Below are 21,789 nucleotides of genomic sequence, written 5' to 3' on the forward strand. Positions count from 1 at the left end.
ATGGGTTAGGCAGCCCATTATGTCTATTTTTACTTTTCTGGTTTTATGTAGTTTATAGGGCTAGTGTCTGTTTTTCAAAAACCACTGACCCAAATGTTTTGAGTTAGACAACGAGAATGAACACCAGGGTGTCTGATTTCTCTATTACCCTGACTGTTACATTTTGCAAGTCTGGATTACTCATGATGTAAATACCCCAAGTCTGTGATGACTCTGGTTTTGTTCACCCTCGACTATTACTGGCAATGGCAAATGTGTGACGCAGACGCACCACCAATACAATTATACATTCTCAGTCAAAATAAAGGATACTACGTTGATTACACCATTCATCTGAATTAATCCCTTATGCCATACATTAGGCCAATGGACAACGTGGTCTGAAACACGATAGCCAATCGGCATCTAAGCAACTGAGCAATGCGCCCGCCCAGCTGTCATTTGATACATGAGGAGGCGGCACCATACAGTGAGGCGTGGTCGGAATCCCCTCGGTCAATGTAGCAATCTGGTAGTTATGCACACATGGGTCAAACGCGCTGCCACTGGGAGTCTGACATCCTCAACAGTCATGCCTGCCGTGTAGAAAGAAACAGGCTGCTGTAACGCATCGAAGCTTGACAAATGCGATGTTAGAAAATTATGTGCTAAATTGTGTTATACCCACATTTGTTTTCTAGTGATGGGGGGAATAAAGCAGAGATAATTGAACAGCATGTAGCTATTGCATTTTTTCCTCACTCATCGGATTATAATCTGGGGTTACCTAATCTCTGGTAATCTGAACTAAATCTATCTAATTGTGGTAGAAAACTACACTCCCGCTGTTCTGGTGCACCGCTTTGCGCGTCAGTTGGTCTTGTTGGACACCGTGCCGCAAAAAGGAAATTATCAATTGATTCTCCAAGATTTAAGGACATTAAGTGAAATTAAGGCTAATTGGAATCTGGAGACCAAATGTCGCATTAAAACGCGCAGCAGCTGCTTTTTCCAGAGATTAAGAACATTTAGCATATTTTTCATGTTGAAACATTTATGCCATGGATATTTGTCTACCGTTTCATGACGTGATTGATATTATATGTGAGAGAGTTCGGGCCGGGGTGTTGTAAGCGTGTTCTGGGAGTAATGGGCGTGGCATCTATTCCACACAACAGCGTCAGCACGTCATCAGTTCACATCTACGAAACGAGTTTTATTAAATGAGGACATGTGAGGGGATCTGAGTGTAAGAAAAACAGATTGGAGATCAGATAGGCTACACGTTAGAAATACTAGAGGCGAGCAAGACGTGTGATAAATCATTTGATCAAGTGGACAAGAACAGATTGATGCTGGACTGTGCACTGTCTGGAAGCGTGTCGCTTTTTAAAAGACACATGCGACTCGATTTAAAAAAAAAAAAAAGTATAATTGCAATTGAATTCGGAGTCGTTTGTGTGTGACTGTGAATGGATTTGCATTGGCCAGCCTATTCCGTGAAGACTGGTATATTTAATGTACGATGATCACACATCGTTGCTTGTCTGTGCTGTCTGGACAATCCTGTTGATTTAAACATTATTCCCGTCTATGTTTTGGCGGATTCTTCCGAAGGCTCTCTGCATCTCCATTCTCGTTCTATGAGGTATCATCTGTTGCTGCAGCCGGATTAACTGACATTGTCATGCATTTGGATTGACTCTAGCTGCTGGAGATGTAGGCAATCAGCAATTCATAATTTCCCCAATTTAACATGTTTTATTTCAGGTAAAATGGGAGAACGATTATTGTTACTATTACTGCTACTCTTATCGTTACATGCGGGTTGTGATAGCCTACTGCAGACGAGCCATTCAAAATCGTCCATCTCCACAGCAGCCGGCTTCTCTGAGATTTGATCGTTACTTTATTGAATCAGACTGTAATATCACCGTCACGAGACGGATTTCGGCTTGAAGTAGGTCTAGTATTGGAGACAATACGGGAATAGTGGAGGTATTGTATTTCTTTCTAACTCGGTTATTCCTTCACAACTGAAGATAAATGTTGATGATGGGGGACGACGAATTGGCTCATCAGGTTGATTCGGATTTCGAGCCGCAAAACCGGCCTCGCTCGTGCACTTGGCCACTGCCTTGTCCGGAGGATTTCCCCGAAGTACTGGAGGTCAATGGGGGTCTTCCACTGACCACCATCAAGGTGGAACCAGATGACAATCTAGCCGTTTCAGCGTGCAGAGCGGGGAGAATGGGTGGCACGCCGACGGAGCTGAAGCATCCAGCAGTCGCCCCTGCTCCCATCGGCGCGACGCACCCATGCTTGGCCGGCGCGGCACTTGATGTGACTGGACAATTGCGCAAAGCCAAATCCTCGCGGCGGAACGCATGGGGTAACCAATCGTACGCGGACCTTATCACACGAGCCATTGAAAGCACCCCTGAAAAAAGACTCACGCTATCACAGGTCTACGATTGGATGGTCCGCTATGTTCCCTATTTCAAAGATAAGGGCGACAGTAATAGTTCAGCTGGATGGAAGGTAAGCGCATGTCTACAAATGTTATAATAGGACATACTTTATGTCGATATTAAACACACCAGAAGTCTCAATCAAGACAACATTTGGGTAGGCTATTACTGGGCTATAAACTACATTTTTACACAGATACTGTGTATTACATTGCCACATGTCACACTTTAGTGTTGTTACGCATGAATGGTGCCATGTAATCCCTCTCGTCAATGTCACCGATCAATACATTACTGTAGCCTACCATTGGCAGCTCAATGGAATGGAGGTGGTTAGTGGTTGGAAAAGCACTGTGCATATACCTTCATAATTCCATCTTCGGTTTGGCTACGTGTATACAGTAAATGAGTAACCGCCCCCTTTTCACAGCCTATGATCATGAAAGTGCACACATGGCAAGCATTTTTATATTGGTTCCTTTGGTTTCTCTCCTCTCTCCTTTTTCCTCTCTCTCTCACACTATCTCCATGTGTGTGAGACGGAGAAATAGGCCCTAGACAGAGGCATAGAGCCAATAAAAATCTATTTTCACGACTAATATTTGTTGTACACCTACTCTATACTCTCTTTTTAAAGGTGTCACTTGAGAGACACTTGTAGTTGTAGCCGGTCAGCTGTCCATCGTGTAAATACCCACTGGGCACACACTGGTTGAATCAATGTTGTTTCCACGTCATTTCAATTAAATTACGTAGAACCAACATGGAATAGACGTTGAATTGACGTCTGTGCCCAGGGGTTAGGCTATTCAAAAGGTGCTTTTCTACAGACACGCACACACGCACACACACACAGGCCTGTCTCGCCAGCAGCCTAGAGCTGCCTCTCCTGGATGTCTGCCCATTTCACTGTATCAGCCTCATTATTATACCGTCTCACTCCTATCGCTGTTCTTCATTAACACAAGCTAATGTTAAGAACATAAAAATGAAATCCCAAAGCAACAAGGACAGTTAGAGGCACAAGTTGTCTGTAGCTTGTGAGGTGTGGAAACACTTTGTTGCTTTTATGAATTTTATCTTGCTTCTTTTTGTTCTATATGTTGCTCTGTCTGTATGCTACGTCTTGCTTGTTCTATGTTGCTCTGTCTGTATGCTACGTCTTGCTTGTTCTATGTTGCTCTGTCTGTATGCTATGTCTTGTCTGTCCTATGTTGCTCTGCGTGTGCTCACTGCTCAATGATTGTCTATATTGTAATTGTTTTTAATAACCTAACCAGGGACTGCGGTTAAAAATTAGCCGGCTGGCTAAAACCGCCACTTTTACTGAAACGTTAATTTAATGTGCACTGTCGCTGTAAAAATAAAATAAACTCAAACAAGTGTAGCTCTTGATATTGTTCCTCTCAGAGAGGATATCTTGAGGGCCAGACATGATGAGGTCACAGGTGGGAGCGTTATAAACCCATACCATAACACTTGTCCCTGTAGAATAACCTTTTATGGTTCCAGGTAGAACCTTTTCACACAACGGAGAACACTTTTGGAATCCTTTCTTTCGTAGAGGCACGGTTCCACAGGAACCATTTTGTATGAAAAAGGTTTCATGTAGAGAACCCTTGTCCCTGTAGATCAGAAGAACTCTTTTCGAACCTATATGACATCCACAGCAGTTTGAACCGTGTGTCGTGCGTGCACTGGGATCGACTGTAGTATCCCCTCAGGTTTGCTGTCAATCTGCTGTCAGTAGTTCCTGTTGGTTCCCCTCTCAAGAGGCTGTTTTGAAAGCTACTGTCGTGGTCTCTTTTTCTGTCTGTGTGATCACATCAAATCAAATCTTATTTGTCGCGTACACATGTTTTGCGGATGCAGTGAAATGCTTGTGTTTCCAACTCCGACAGTGAACTTATACTGAACAGAACAATACACACAGATCCAAAAAATGAAGCAATATCAGGACGAGCAATGTCAGAGTCCGGAATATACACTGAGTACACAAAACATTAAGAACACCCGCTATTTCCATAACATAGACAGACCAGGTGAATCCAGGTGAAAGCTATGATCCCTTATTGATATCACCCGTTAAATTCACTTCAATCAGTGTAGATGGAAGTGAGGAGACAGGTTAAAGAAGGATTTTTAAGCCTTGTGACAATTGAGACATGGATTGTGTATGTGTGCCATTCAGAGGGTGAATGGGCAAGACAAAAGATTTAAGTGCCTTTGAACGGGGTATGGTAGTAGTTATGGTAGCACTGGTTTGAGTGTGTCAAGAACTGCAGTGCTACTGGGTTTTTCACACTGAACAGTTTCCTGTGTATATCAAGAATGGTCCACCACCCAAACGACATCCAACCAACTTCACACAACTGTGGGAAGCATTGAGGTCAACATGGGCCAGCATCCCTGTGGAACACTTTCGACACCTTGTAGAGTCCATGCCTGACAAATTTAGTCTGTTCTGAAGGCAAAAAAGGGTGCAATCAATATTAGGAAGGTGTTCCTAATGGTTTGTCCACTCAGTGTACATGTATATATGATGGTGTGTATAGTATACAGTATATAAACTCAGCAAAAAAGAAACGTCCCTCTTTCAAGACCCTGTCTTTCAAAGATAATTTGTAAAAAATCCAAATAACTTCACAGATCTTCATTGTAAAGGGTTTAAACACTGTTTACCATGTTTGTTCAATGAACCATAAACAATTAATGAACATGCACCTGTGGTTTGGTCGTTAAGACACTAACAGCTTACAGACGGTAGGCAATTAAGGTCACAGTTATGAAAACCTAGGACACTAAAGAGGCCTTTCTACTGACTCTGAAAAACACCAAAAGAAAGATGCCCATGGTCCCTCATCTGAGTGAACGTGCATTAGGCTTGCTGCAAGGAGGCATGAGGACTGCATATGTGGCCAGAGTAATAAATTGCAATGTCTGTACTGTGAGACGTCTAAGACAGCGCTACAGGGAGACAGGACGGACAGCTGATCGTCCTCGTAGTGGCAGACCATGTATAACAACACTTGCACAGGATCGGTACATCCGAACATTACACCTGTGGGACAGGTACAGAATGGCAACAACAACTGCCTGAGTTACACCAGGAACGCACAATACCTCAGTCAGTGCTCAGACTGTCCGCAATAGGTGGAGAGAGGCTGGACTGAGGGCTTGTAGGCCTGTTGTAAGGCAGGTCCTCACCAGACATCACTAGCAACAACGTCGACTATGGGCACAAACCCACCGTCACTGGACCAGACAGGACTGGCAAAAAGTGCTCTTCACTGACAAGTTGCGGTTTTGTCTCACATGGGGTGATGGTCAGATTTGCGTTTATCGTTGAAGGAATGAGCGTTGCACCGAGGCCTGTACTCTGGAGTGGGATCGATTTGGAGGTGGAGGGTCCGTCATGGTCTGGGGCGGTGTGTCACAGCATCATCAGACTGAGCTTGTTGTCATTGCAGACAATCTCAATGCTTTTCGTTACTGGGAAGACATCCTCCTCCCTCATGTGGTACTCTTCCTGCAAGCTTATCCTGACATGACCCTCCAGCATGACAATGCCACCACGCACAGTATGAGCAGTATGGCTGATTTCCTGCAAGACAGGAATGTCAGTGTTCTGCCATGCCCAGCGAAGAGCCCGGATCTCAATCCCATTGAGCACGTCTGGGACCTGTTGGATCGGAGGGTGAGGGCTAGGGCCATTCCCCCAGAAATGTCTGGGAACTTGCATGTGCCTTGGTGGAAGAGTGGGATAACGTCTCACAGCAAGAACTGGAAAAATCTGGTGCAGTCCATGAGGAGGAGATGCACTGCAGTACTTAATGCAGCTGGTGGCCACACCAGATACTGACTGTTACTTTAGATTTTATTTTATTTTAACTTAATATAATACAAATAAAATCAATTTAGTCTCAAATAAATAATGAAACATGTTCAATTTGGTTTAAATAATGCAAAAAACTGTGTTGGAGAAGAAAGTAAAAGTGCAATATGTGCCACGTAAAAAAGCTAACGTTTAAGTTCCTTGCTCAGAACATGAGAACATATGAAAGCTGGTGGTTCATTTTAACATAAGTCTTCAATATTCCCAGTTAAGAAGTTTTAGGTTGTAGTTATTATAGGAATTTATAGGACTATTTCTCTCTATACCATTTGTATTTCATATACCTTTGACTATTGGATGTTCTTTTAGGCACTATAGTATTGCCAGCCTAATCTCGGGAGATGATTGGCTTGAAGTCATAAACAGTGCTGTGCTTCAAGCATTGCGAAGAACTGCTGGCAAATGCAGGAAAGTGCTGTTTGAATGAATGCTTACAAGTCTGATGCTGCCTACCACCGCTCAGTCAGACTGTTCTATCAAATATCAAATTATAGACTTAATTATGATATAATAAACACACAGAAATACGAGTCTTAGGTCCTTAATATGGTCAAATCCGGAAACTATCATTTCGAAAACAAAACGTTTATTCTTTCAGTGAAATACGGAACCGTTCCGTATTTTATCGAACGGGTGGCAACCCTAAGTCTAAATATTGCTGTTACATTGCACAACCTTCAATGTTATGTCATAATTATGTAAAATTCTGGCAAATTAATTACGGTCTTTGTTAGGAAGAAATGGTCTTCACACAGTTCGCAACGAGCCAGGCGGCCCAAGCTACTGCATATACCCTGACTCTGCTTGCACTGAACGCAAGAGAAGTGACACAATTTCCCTAGTGAATATCAAATCAAATCAAATGTTATTTGTCACATACACATGGTTAGCAGATGTTAATGCGAGTGTAGCAAAATGCTTGCCTGCTAACATGAATTTCTTTTAACTAAATATTCAGGTTTAAAAAATATACTTGTGTTATGATTTTAAGAAAGGCTTTGATGTTTATGGTTAGGTACATTGGTGCTACGATTGTGCCTTTTTCGCAAATGGGCTTTTGTTAAATCATCACCAGTTTGGCGAAGTAGGCTGTGATTCGATGATAAATTAACAGGCACCGCATTGATTATATGCAACACGGGACAACATAGTTAAATTAGTAATATCATCAACCATGTGTAGTTAACTTGTGATTATGTGAAGATTGATTGTTTTTTATAAGATAAGTTTAATGCTATCTAGCAACTCACCTTGGCTCCTTGCTGCAGTCGCGTAACAGGTAGTCAGCCTGCCACGCAGTCTCCTTGTGGATTGTAATGCAACCGGCCATAATCGGCATCCAAAAATGCCAATTACCGATTGTTATGAAAACTTGAAATTAGCCCTAATTAATTGGCCATGCCGATTAATCGGCCGACCTCTCGTTGACAGTGAGAGGACGTTTCTTTTTTTTTTGCTGAGTTTACATATGAACACATCCCCTGTACATGTAGGCTATGTTGTGACGGTTTTACCCTCACAATTTAACGGTGAGATCCTCCAAAACACGAGAAAATCGTCAGGGCTAGTTTGGTTGCTCACTACCTACTGTGAATAGACATGGTTAGTTTAGGGTATCACACGGGGCATGTTCACCAGGGCACAACGTTGTGGAGCGTGCAGGTGTTACGTAGAACAAACATGCCTCTCTGACATGTAGAATCAGTAATAATGTGGGCTCTATTCATGACATTGCAATGTTCAACAAAGCTAACCTTGGAACACGGTCCAAAAAGCAGCTTTGGAAGGACCACAGTTGGTAATCAACACCAGAACACGTAGACAGAGGATTCAGAACTACACTAATACCACCCCATAAAAGAGTGAAAATCACACGTCAGTTCATCACCTACCAGGCATTCCATGCTTGGCAAGTGTCAGTTTAGTCTTTCACAACCAGGCTCATAATAATGAAACAAACACTTTATTGGTGTTCATGTGAGAAATGCTTGGAGGCCTGGGGTTTTAAGTGTTTCTTTTCCATTTAAACGCGACTTTGTCTTCATGATCTGTGTCTCCCTGTGTGGAGTTCGGTCGTCTTCACATAAACACCTGTTGTAGTCTATGTTTCTAAAATAGCCCTGTGTGTCCCAAATGGCGCTCAATCCCATAAGGGCCCTGGTCAAAAGTAGTGCACTATACAGGGAGTAGGGTGCACTTAAGTAGTCACGAGTTGAGGAGTATGTCGAGTCAGTCCTCTAGTCTGCTTAGCCTTAATCACCAAGCGCCTGACTGACACTTAACTCTTAAGTCCATCCCATTTAAGTGAGCGCTGCTAAGGTGTGTCTGCAGGTGGCTTAGCCCTTGTTATCCCCGCCCTGTACCTCGACGGCAGTGGCACCACCAACAGAACGCTAACCATGCTAACAGACTCTAACCGCTAAGCGACAGCCCAGCTCTATCTTTAGCACTAGTGTCACCCAGTCAGCGAGCCCGACAGTTACGAAACAGGCAAATTAGGGGGTTTGACTCCATGGAAGATTGAGGAAGTCTGAGGGCCAGGGTTATTATGAACCCAGGTTTATTATGAACGGTGCGAGGCGAGAGGCGCGGTCCATCCCAGGTAATGAAGGTGTTTAGGAAAGTTTTTTTAAAGCAAGGCGTAATTGCAGTAATCGCCCTGTCCTGGTTTCATTGAGAGACGTGGTAGGTAATGTAAATATACACTTAGAGGAAGCACTCGCATACCCAGGCCTGAGGAGACAGTGTTTAATGCGACACAACCCCCATCGTCCGTACAGCAGCCAGTAGGTCATAAAAAACGTATGGTATAGTCGATGATCAATTTTAAATGATGGACTGTGCAGGGGTTTAACATCCAGTTGTTGACCAACTGCTTTGATGCAAATACTGTCGCAGACTCACAGCACAGTCCAAATTATGAGTCAGTTGTTTGTAGATGCTATCTCCCTCCCCTCCCCATACACATTCCCATACTTACACAATCATATCAGGCTCCCTAATTATTCGCAATGTGTGTGTGAGAGTTGGATAAGATTGCCCGCGCCGTACGCTACATTCCCATTTCAATCAATAGGCGAACGCGTTTGATGTGGGATCAGTTGTTTGTTTGTTTTTTTGCGGGAGAGAAAAAAAGATAAAAGATGAAAATATTGGTAAGCCTCTGATGAAATGAACTGAAATGGTATGGTTTTCGGGGGAGGGGTCGGCTGAAAGGAGAGGCACAGGCAGACGGCTATTGAAAGAGGTTTGTATGTAGTAATTCTAATCTGGTCCAAAAGCAGGTAGTCTTTTCAGCCTCCAGTTCCTCTCTCGCTCTCTTGGTCTGGAATGGACACTGGATTGCTGACAGTACTAGACAGTCCTGACAACAACCAACAGCTGACTATAAATACCGGCTCTTCTGACTTCTAGGAAGGCTGGAATCTGAGGCCCTGGCCTGAACCTAATCATCTCCTTAGAGGAGGCTACTGTAGTGCGTGGGCTTTGTGGTTCTTTGTGGTGTTGGCCGCGCCCACACGCACATGCACGTGCGCAAACGCACACAGGCGTAGAAAAACGAACACACACACACACACACCTATGAGGGCAAGCACACACAGAACATACACACACATGATGCTGACAACACACAACAAAGGGTCAACAGTGAGTGGTGGTGGTGTGTCTTTGTGGGGGATACTGCAGGGGGAGGGGTTGTCTTAGGCCCCTCTGATTGGTGTGACTGCGTGTCACTGCAGAGAATGATGCACAGCCTTGGCGCTGACTTCCTAATGTCTATAACGGTGTGTTTTAACGGTGCTTGTGTGTGTAATGCCTGCAGGGGCTAATAACTTCATTTGGTTCAAGGGAATCTCCTGTGTTAGGGGCTAATGAAGATGTTGATTGTGTGTGTGTGTTGCCTGCATGTGGAATTAGTTTTTTTCCCTTTGTTTCGAGGATAATATTTCTTAATGACCTCTGTGTGTGTGTGTGTGTGTGTGTGGGGGGGGGGGGGGGGGGGGGGGGGGGGGCTGGTCTCTGAATGTGTGTGGTTCTCTGTGCTACTTAGGGTATATGTGTGTGTGTGTCGCACAGTGTGTGTGTGAGCTGCAGGCAGTCAGATGCCAGGGGATTGGCGTCAGGTTGGAGCGGGTGCGTCAGTCAGACGCTCTAATCTGAAGTGACGAGACTGTTATTTATAACGTGTCTTTAGGTAACGGGCAGTCCAGGCCAAGAGGGCGTAAGGTCAGCAGCTAGCTAGCTGCTTGACAGAAATCAGCCAAAATAGAAAGCGGGGGGGGGGGGGGTGTAACATTTTGTAATGACAGGGTTGTGTTCATTAGTCATCAAATGAAAAGAAATGGACTGAAACAGGGAGGAACTCATTTTTGTTTTCGGTTGCAAAAATAACATTTTTCGTTGCCTGCCCTAATGAACACGACCCAGGTTCTACGCGGACACACGGGCCTTAGCAGAAAGTAGGAGATAAACACTCCAGTTGGGGGAATAAGACTGATACGGCTATCTCTGTGTGTGAGATAGAACATGTGTATGACTTTGTGTGTAAAAGCTTAGCACAGAAAGGAGACTGATAACCCTTGTGTGTGTGTGTGTGTGTGTGTGTGTGTGTGTGTGTGTGTGTGTGTGTGTGTGTGCGCGTGTGCGTGTGCGTGTGCGTGCGCGCGTGCGTGGTGTGTGTGTGTGTGTGTGTGCGCGCGTGCGTGTTGAGGGTGGGTAGTCTGAGGGTGCAAGACTGGAAACCATCCTAGACTTCAGCTGATTCATATTTTATCCTCTCTTTTGGCTCATGGGAATGGTGTAATTTGAGAGAGACGCACGCAATGAGAGCACAGGTGATACAAGCGGGATAGATTTATGATGTCTGATTATGAACACCTTATACAGTGTCTCTCTCTTGTCACACGCTCTCTGTTATGTACATGCATGCCCACTCCAGCCAGGTCACTCCAGATCCAAGGCCATATTTGACATTCGTCCAGGTCCCCAGGATGTCGGGAGATGCCTTCAAAACCATCCACTAGGGGCAATGGTGAGAACTATTATCATCAAGTAGGCTTGCGGCTTGCTAGCGAGCGCCGAGGGTCGCGTGTTCAATCACAGCACTAGGCACTCATTTGTAACAATATCCCAAACCTTAACCCTTACCTTAACCATCGGAATTAATGACAATAATAACAAAAAAACGATTCCTACCCATTTTCGTGATATCCAATTGGTAGTTACAGTCCCATCGCTGCAACTCCCCTAACCCGAACGACGCTGGGTCAGTTGTGCGCCGCATCATGGGTCTCCCGGTTGCGGCCGGCTGAGACACAGCCCGGGTATCGAACCAGGATCTGTAGTGACGCAGCTAGAGCTGCGATGCGGTGCCTTAAACTGCTGCGCCACTCGGGAGGCCCCTTAATGCCTGAACTTAACCGTTGAAATTTGACATTTATCCCTCCCCCCAAGGACAAACGTTGATTACTGAAGACAAACTGTGTCACACACACACACACACACACACACACACACACACACACACACACACACACACACACACACACACACACACACACACACACACACACACACACACACACACAGCTAAACCTAACCTTTAACCTTAATCCCAAACCCTAACCTTAATGGTACGATGATAACTCCCTCTCTTCCCACCAACCTTCAGGCAGTCAGCACAGCAGTTCTAAGGGAAGTGATGGAATGTACACGCAAATGACCAAAGCATTCAAATTCACAAAATGCCAAACAGGCATTAATGTGAAAACAATAGCGTTTTCCCTTTGAAATGACACAATTATATTCCCACTGTCTCTATCTCACAGATATAATACCACACTGTCTGTCTTTATTGACCAATTTCAACATGTTCTCTCGTTCCTTCTCTACGCCTCCCCTCAGATTTATCCTAGCACGGGCCAATTCAGGTTAAATGTCTTACTCGTTAGGAGTCTCCTGCCTCTGCCAGTTACCCAGAGTGCCATAAGCAGCATGTGTTTCCTTACAGCGATCACATCTCTCCCAGACCAGATCTCAACAATAATGACACTGCATGGATTTCCCCTCTCCAGCTGTATCTGTATCATTCAAAATATGTTGGAAATGGCACTCTGTTCCCTATTCAGTGCTCTACTTTTGACCAGGTCCCATAGAGGTCTGATCAAAAGTAGTACACTATGTAGGGCATAGGATGCCATTTGGGACGCAGCTCTAGTTACATAGGGTTACTCACTTGGAGGGCTTCCATGTTGAGACTTACCACACTAAACAACCTTTTCTCGAGTTTTCTCAGGCAAGAGGTTTGTAAAGGCAGTGTTGTGAGTGAGGCTAGGTCTTTAGGACGGGGACTCTGCTCATTTAAAAAATAAAGTGGATCGTCATTCCTGCAGCGTCGCGTCATCACCCTCTGACTGGGCCACCGCACACACTATCCCTTTGCCTTGGAGCACCACCCATGGAGGAACACTGTGTTCTTGGTGGTGAGGCCCGTGGGGTGGGGGTATGATGAGAGGGAAAAGTCATGTAAATGTGGTCGTTCTTTTGTTTTGAAACGAGCTGGACTTGGGGCGGATTGGCTCTTTGGGGAGGTGTGGCGTTGTTTGGTAAGAGTCGAATGCTTTTGGTGACGCCTTTTACAGCTTGGGACTTGGTGTGCCGAGGCACTTTACGAGTTTGGAACGTCCACAGTCAAGGGAAGGAAGGGAGGACGGGGGGGGGGTTCTGTTCTCAGCATTGAGCCAACATTGGATCCTCGGAGAAAGCACACCTCTTTCTACATTTCTCTCTCTACCCTGCCAGGGTTGGATCGACGGGGGGGGGGGGGGGGGGGTTGGTGCCAAAGGCAGAAGGAGGGGGAGCGGATGGGGAAGTAAAGAGGGAAGAGTGGGAGGCCTGCTTCTGTTGCTCTCTCTATAGAGCGACAACTATCCAGCTAACTGACTGGGTGCACAATGAGTTAAAAGGCAGCCGTCCACAACTAGGCCTATATTCCAACGTAGCAACAATTAAAAAAAAAAAAGAGACACTGAGAATGCTAGTCCTTTCGGTGGAGTTGTATTGTGCCCAATAAAAGCTGGATGTGGATGTGGTTGGTCCCCATGGTAAAGGGCTTTATTTTCATCCCAAACCAAATATTTATCCTTCCTTCTTGGCTTGTGTTCGCTCACCAAAAGGCTTTTGTTTTGGAGGATTTGGTGAGTGTGTGTGTGTGTGTGTGTGTGTGTGTGTGTGTGTGTGTGTGTGTGTGTGTGTGTGTGTGTGTGTGTGTGTGAGTGTACGTGAATGTGAAGGCGGTAAGACAACTCATCGCGCTGATATATACGGAGTTCTTTCTAATTTCCTTCTTTTTTTTGCCCGTTTATTTGTGGTTATCGTTGCATTGTATGCGGTTCAGAAAATGTATGCACATTGGTAGCCGTCTCGTTTGTCTGTAGGCGATGAGTCTCAGTGGGAGTGGCTCCGATATGAGCAACGATGTCCTTCAAGTCGATTTCAAGCTCAACATCAGGCTCCCTTCTGCGACACATGCACAGAATACAACGGGTGTAGACTTTACCGTGAAATGCTTACGTACAATCCCTTTTGCTTGGGCCTGGGTTGGTCTGGGAGCTATTCATTTGGATAGGTATGGAGTGAAGCCCGTCTGTTCACATTCGTTCTTGAACATGAAAAATAAGACATTTTATTTGTCGAACACCTTTTCATCACATGGATAAATCACAAAGGCTCATGAAGCAGCTGGTAACATATTGCTACTGTGTTCAATGAAAGGTTGCCGGTGCTTGGGAGTAACTTGGTCTGTCTATGAGTGAGTCGGTGAGCTTGAGTCTGGGGATACATGCGTGGCTCTGTACATGTGTGTCTGTTTGGGTGCATGTCAATGTGTATTATGCAGTGGATGGCTGCTGAAGGGAGGACGGGCTCTTAGTAATTGCCGGAACTGCACAAATGGAATGGCATCAAACACATAGAAACCATGTGTTTTGATATCTTTCCACTTATTCCGCTCCAGCCATTACCGCGAGCCCGTCCTCCCCAATTAAGGTGCCACCAACCTCCTGTGGTATTATGTATATGTGTGCACATACTGTATACCTTTGTGTGTGTGTGTGTGTGCACGTGCGTGTGCGTGTGTGTGTGCGCGTGTGTGTGTGTGTGTGTGTGTGTGTGAGAGGGCTCGCATGCGTCTGCGTGGCTGATGAGCTCAGTGGGAGTTTGGTTCCCGGGGGAACGGCTTCTCATTAATAATTCAGACGAGGCTCATTATCAAGGCAGTACAGATTTCTCCCTGATTTCACCTTAATTGCAGGCAGCCTGCTCCACTCAGGCAAGGCAGCAATCCAAGTCCTAGCACAGCCCTCATATTCACTCTGCCTTCAGTAAACCTGGGTTTAAATACTATTTGAAATCCTTCAAATACTTTGAGCGTTTGAGCTAGTCTGTGTTGAGTGCCAGAGGGGCGATGTTTGGGGTTTTGAAGTTCTGATACTATTCTATCGGTTCCATTGCGTCAGGCAAGCTCAGTCAAGCCCAGCTAAAGTATTTGAAATGATTTGAACCCAGGTTTGACTCTATGCCTCCAGGATTCACCCCAACTCTCTCCCGTTCTCCTCCTTCCTTCATACGGCCACAGCAATGTTGCCTTCTGTATTGCACTGTACACCTCCCCGTACTGTGCACGGGATGTCACAAACCTACTATTTGTACCTACTTACAGATCAGATGAGCAGTTGCTACAGTCGGCCTAGTATCTCGCTACAGCAATGTTTGTGGAATGTCATGTATTGTTATGGTTGCTATAGTGATAAAGGCCTACGGTGTGTTGCTGTTTAGAACGCTGGCGTTGTTTTATGTAAGGCAGCTCGACCATGTGAGTTCCGTTTGAGGCTTTTCCCAGTCTTTATTGTTGTTATGATAAAACTGTCTTGATATTCATTGTACAGTGTGCTGAAATTGGGTTTTTATGTAATGCAACACCATCATGTACATAATGCACTCACTGATGGTTTTCCGTTCCGTCTTTTGTCCTTCTTAATGACGGTGTGGTGCGGAATCCCCATTGAGAACGCAGAATAATGGTTGCGAACCTGTCATATTTGCATATAAATAATCAACCATTTGCTGACATGAGCATGGTGTTACTTTATACCTTTTAAAAAAACGTTTATATTTTATTTTTAAAAAAAGAGATACTGTACACTGGAAGCCATATTTCTCTCAGCGCCGCAAACAAATATCGTCACACAAAATCTAGGTGCTCATATATCGTATATCATAACACAATATGCAGCGATTGATGAGGGCGAGAAAAGGAGAGGGCGAGACGGTGAGGAATGTGGAAGAGCGAGGAGGGGAGAGAGGGAGAGAATAGAAGCTGGGTGGGTGACACTCTATCTCTGGCCAGTTTGAGGTGGCGTGTCCCCGTATACCTGGGCCATCTGTCGGTGTGTGTGTGTCCGTGAGAGAGTGTATGTCTGGGCCTTCTATCAGTGTATCTAAGGTTCCCGCAGCCACATGGCTCGACGGGGAACCACCCTAAAGGGGATGAAGATGGCTGGATCACAAAGGGAAATGTAGTTACCGTTGACAGAACCTTGACATATCGTTGTCTGGTTGATATGAGAGTGAGGAGGAGACCAGGGCTGAGAACAGTTATAGTGTCTGCTTGTTATGCTCATGGTTACTGGCTATTCATGTACACCTCTGTATGTAGCCCACTTCTGCCCATGCAGTTGATGGATTTGGCTGTTGGTGGTCAGCTGCGTCACTCCAGGTACAAGTTGCTTCCAGCAACAGGTCTAGGATCAGCTTATCTGATCCTGGATCAGTATCTAAGCCCAACTTCAGCCTACGGTACTACATTGGGGGGCTCTGTTCACTGGGGGTAGGGGTATAGTTGCCAAAATCCCCAAATGTTTTCAAAGTTCACTGTTTTTTCAGAAATCCTCTTTGAAGGATTTCTGGAATCGGCAGGGAATGAGCTCTGAAGGAATTCTCCAACCTGGAATTCTTCACAAAAAAACAGTGCATTTTAGGGAATTTTCCAACCCTAGTAGGGACTGTAGCAGCAGGGATGGTGAGGGAGGTTAGCGGTGACCAGCAGGCCGGCTAGACATCAGGGGCTGAAATTTGACTGTCCTAACTGGATTTGTGTGTCAGTGGGGATGAATGTAAGGTCAGGATGCGGGGTCTAGTGTTTAGTATTCTGACTGTGTGAGGAGGGCTGAACTCAGAGCCAGCAGATAGCCCGGAATGAACCCAGCACGTATGTCTCCCTCAGTTTCAGTCTCTCTACATGCGTCTCTCTCTGCTTCTGTCTCTCTCTCTTACTATTTTTCTCTCTCCCTCTCTCTTTTGCTCTCTCTTTGTATCTTGGGCTTTTTTTCTCTCTCTGTTTCCATCTCCCTGTGTTTCTCTCTCTAGCTTTTTTCTCCCGCTCTCTTCTTCTGACTCCGTTTCCCTCGTATATTGGGCTTTCCTTCTCTCACACACCCACTTCCTGTCACTCAATCCATTCACTTCTCTCCTCTCTTGCTCAATTTCACACTTTCAGTCACTTTCATTCCTCCTCGCCAAAGTACCCCTTTTTACCACTCATTTCCCCATCCCTCGCTCATTTATTCCCTCTCCTTTCATCCTCTTTTGATGTCCTGTTTCATCTCTCCTTCTTTCTCTCCTTCAGTCATTCTTTTATTACTACAACTAACATGATAAACGCCTCGCTTTTCTTCTCCGTAAATGCCAGTCTTAGAGTTGTGTCTGTCTGACGTCTTCCATTGTGAGTTTGCGGCCTATAGTTGCTATAGTCGCCTGTGACCACATCCAGTCTGATGTATCCGGGAAATAACCATAAAGGGTTCTTTGGCGGTCCCTGTAAGAGAACCTTTATGGTTCTACTAAAGAAGAACCTTTGGTAAAAAGGATTCTACGTGGACCCCAAAAAGGATTCTTCTACAGGGACAGCTGTATAACCTTTTACGGTTCTATCTTTTTAGTACGAGTGTACCAGAGAGCTTCAAGGATTGTTCCAGACTGAGGTCTTGGCAGGACTTGACAGCTACACCTACCAAAAAGTTTTTTGACAATGGGGTGCATCTCAATAGTTTGTCTCCTTCTCTCGTCCCCTTCATTCGGTGGACACATTGAAGCAGGTTTAAACTGTTTGATCTCTCCTATCCTTTGTTTTTTCCGTCAGTACATACAAAAGGAGAGAAGGCTAGGAGACGATGCTACTTCAGACTAATATACCCGGTATGTCAGACAATGCTACTTGAGTCTATTGAGACACGCCCCATGCGTAGAGGTAAGACGCTCAGTCATGTTGCTAACCTAACCTCTCCTTAGTGTCCTGAGGCAGTGAGAGTATGGTAAAGGTCACTGCTTGTTCCGTGTTGTCCTCCTTTCCCTTGTTCACTCCATCGCCTTGCAGAGGACAGGGAAGAGGGGATAGATAGGTCAGGGTTGGTATATGGATCCATGATCTTTTGTCATTTGGGAGAGGATTCAGAAGAGAGAGAGAGAACAGACGTGTGTGTGTGTGTGTGTGTGTGTGTGTGCGTGTGTGTGTGTGTGTGAGAGAGAGAGAGAGAGACAGAGACAGAGAAGGAGAGGGAGATGAGGATGAGTGGATTAGAGCTTCCAAGCAGGACTGGAAGCCAGACTTGGCTGCACTTCAGCTACTCTGCGCACTTCATCTCAAGTGTGCGTCCATTAGTGCACTCCCACTGCACTCAGAAATGCATACAGTCAGACACACATACACAGTTTTGTATTGCTATCCTTGTGGGGACCAAAGAATTGCTTCCCATCTAAAATCCTATTTTCCCTAACCCTAAATTTAACCTTAACCTAACCATAACCTTAACCTTAACCCTATGTCTAACCTTAACCCCAAACCCCTAACCGTAAACCTAACCGTAACCCCTAAACCTAATTTGAATCCTAACCGGCACAATGTCCCCACTTGTCTGAATTTTCCTTGTTTTACTATCCTTATGAGGACTTCTGGTACCCACAAGGATAGTTAAGCAAACACTCATACACACATACACACACACACACACAAGCACACAAGCACACATCCACAAAATCACATATTCACTGTAAAATTCACACAGTATATAGCCTACTTTCGTGCAAATAAAAAAACCACAGGCACACAAAGACCCGTCTTCCCTACACATATACCTCAAGTTCTACTCTGGTCTAGACTCACTGGTCTAGACTCAGTCAATGTATGTCACAGTTACTGTAAAACACACACACAAACACACACACACACACACACACACACACACACACACACACACACACACACACACACACACACACACACACAACCTCTCTTATCCCACCAGATTGCTCAGTACTTCCTGACAAAATAAATAATTAAATGAGAGCAATAACAGCTTCCGAAAAAAGATCCCTCAATTAGAACAGAATGGGTGAATGGGGTGAGGCGGGGGCTGTGTGTGTGGGGGAGTGGTATTTCGGGAACTCAGACACACACTATTACATAAGGGAGACCGTGACCCAAGAAGGTTTTATGCAGTTGTGCGACGTTAATTTGTCCCCCCCTTAGCAATCAGCTTAGCAAAAGTATTTTCTAAAATCCTTACAAGTGATCCATGCAGACGGACCAACTGGGGAGGCAAATAAATCAGTGGTGTAGAAGAGAGGTGTGTGTGTGTGTGTGTGTGTGTGTGTGTGTGTGTGTGTGTGTGTGTGTGTGTGTGTGTGTGTGTGTGTGTGTGTGTGTGTGTGTGTGTGTGTGTGTGAATGTACGTTTGTCATAAGGGAGAGGTTTTTGGGTTGTGTTACTCGTGTGTGTGTGTGTCAATCGGGAGAGCAGGCTAGGATGGTGGCTGGTGGTATGAACTCGTAGGTGGGAAGGTGGGACCTAGAAGGCCTGAGTGACACGCTGACAAGAGAATGGGGAAAGGGGGGTGATCAGATGCCGGCACTCTCGGGCAAGAGAGGGGAAGTGAGGGGGGGATTGACAGCTGAAACATGGTTGAGAGCTTGCAGTGTTGACAGATGTGTGTGTGTGTGTGTATGTTTGGAGGGGAGTGTGTGCAGTCTCAATGTGATTGCCTGTCTTTTGTACATGAGGCGTCTAGGCTGCTTCATCTAGCCACCTTTTCACACTCCCTCGCTAGCCACTCTTATCATTCCATCTTTGTCTCAGTCATCCCTCAAATACACTGTTCAGTCTTGTAGCCTACTTGCCGAAACTCTCTGTCCTCTATCCACCCAGCCCCATTTGCACCTGTGCAGTCACGTGGTTCCCCAAGCAGCGAGTGGGCGTACATGCGTCTAATTTTCTGTCTGCATGTCATCTGAGGCTTGAGTCTGTTTCAGAACGCTATTGGCATCAGGCCAGATTGCATCACTTAGCCTCACTATGCTCCCGTGTTAGCGGGGCTAATGCTGGGCTACGCTAGGCAGCTCTGTGCCGGTCTCGCAAATGTTTCATAGGGACAAATGCAGCATCTCATCATCTGTTTGGGTGTCAAAATGCTAACACTACCACCAACAGATGTACGCTAAGAAATTATTCAACCTGCTAAGCAAGCAAGCCACCATTGCATGGGGGACAATTGGTGCCGTGCTTGTATGAATCCCAGGTAGTGTTCATTATGACATGCTACGGAAAATGTTTCCAAACATTTTGCAACAGAAAACGTAAATGAGTGTTTCTTGTTGTAGAACTCCATGTAGTCCTGACCTGTTTCAGACTATTTTCATCCTTTTGGTACCTAATGAACATGACCCAACTACAGTGCCTTGCGAAAGTATTCGGCCCCCTTGAACTTTGCGACCTAACAAATCAAAAACTTAAAAATTGGGCGTGCAAAATTTTTCAGCCCCCTTAAGTTAATACTTTGTAGCGCCACCTTTTGCTGCGATTACAGCTGTAAGTCGCTTGGGGTATGTCTCTATCAGTTTTGCACATCGAGAGACTGACATTTTTTCCCATTCCTCCTTGCAAAACAGCTCGAGCTCAGTGAGCTTGGATGGAGAGCATTTGTGAACAGCAGTTTTCAGTTCTTTCCACAGATTCTCGATTGGATTCAGGTCTGGACTTTGACTTGGCCATTCTGGCCTGGATATGTTTATTTTTGAACCATTCCATTGTAGATTTTGCTTTATGTTTTGGATCGTTGTCTTGTTGGAAGACAAATCTCCGTCCCAGTCTCAGGTCTTTTGCAGACTCCATCAGGTTTTCTTCCAGAATGGTCCTGTATTTGTTTCCATCCATCTTCCCATCAATTTTAACCATCTTCCCTGTCCCTGCTGAAGAAAAGCAGGCCCAAACCATGATGCTGCCACCACCATGTTTGACAGTGGGGATGGTGTGTTCAGCTGTGTTGCTTTTACGCCAAACATAATGTTTTGCATTGTTGCCAAAAAGTTCAATTTTGGTTTCATCTGACCAGAGCACCTTCTTCCACATGTTTGGTGTGTCTCCCAGGTGGCTTGTGGCAAACTTTAAACAACACTTTTTATGGATATCTTTAAGAAATGGCTTTCTTCTTGCCACTCTTCCATAAAGGCCAGATTTGTGCAATATACGACTGATTGTTGTCCTATGGACAGAGTCTCCCACCTCAGCTGTAGATCTCTGCAGTTCATCCAGAGTGATCATGGGCCTCTTGGCTGCATCTCTGATCAGTCTTCTCCTTGTATGAGCTGAAAGTTTAGAGGGACGGCCAGGTCTTGGTAGATTTGCAGTGGTCTGATACTCCTTCCATTTCAATATTATCGCTTGCACAGTGCTCCTTGGGATGTTTAAAGCTTGGGAAATCTTTTTGTATCCAAATCCGGCTTTAAACTTCTTCACAACAGTATCTCGGACCTGCCTGGTGTGTTCCTTGTTCTTCATGATGCTCTCTACGCTTTAACGGACCTCTGAGACTATCACAGTGCAGGTGCATTTATACGGAGACTTGATTACACACAGGTGGATTGTATTTATCATCATTAGTCATTTAGGTCAACATTGGATCATTCAGAGATCCTCACTGAACTTCTGGAGAGAGTTTGCTGCACTGAAAGTAAAGGGGATGAATAATTTTGCACGCCCAATTTTTCAGTTTTTGATTTGTTAAAAAAGTTTGAAATATCCAATAAATGTCATTCCACTTCATGATTGTGTCCCACTTGTTGTTGATTCTTCACAAAAAAATACAGTTTTATATCTTTATGTTTGAAGCCTGAAATGTGGCAAAAGGTCGCAAAGTTCAAGGGGGCCGAATACTTTCGCAAGGCACTGTATGTAGAAGGATACAGGCAAATGTTTACCATTATCCTAGTAAATGTCATCCATGTTGTTTTCAACATTTAGCGTCGGGCATCTCTGCACTGGGCATAGCCCCAGAGCGAAGGAAGGAGAACATTGGGAAAACATTTGAGGAATGAAAGAGTGCGTAGTAGAGACGT

General features: G+C 45.0%; 1 protein-coding gene across 1 annotated transcript in view; it reads left to right on the forward strand.

The window, feature by feature from the left end:
• Positions 1 to 2,025: 2,025 nt before the first annotated feature.
• LOC139405936 (forkhead box protein O6-like) overlaps positions 2,026 to 21,789 on the forward strand; it is a 36,654-nt gene continuing 16,890 nt past the window's right edge. The window contains exon 1 of the mRNA XM_071148389.1: positions 2,026 to 2,520. Coding sequence (XP_071004490.1) covers positions 2,026 to 2,520 — 495 coding nt within the window. The remainder of the gene's footprint in view (positions 2,521 to 21,789) is intronic.

The sequence above is a fragment of the Oncorhynchus clarkii genome, chromosome 3 (assembly GCF_045791955.1).
Source record: "Oncorhynchus clarkii lewisi isolate Uvic-CL-2024 chromosome 3, UVic_Ocla_1.0, whole genome shotgun sequence".
NCBI lineage: Eukaryota > Metazoa > Chordata > Actinopteri > Salmoniformes > Salmonidae > Oncorhynchus > Oncorhynchus clarkii.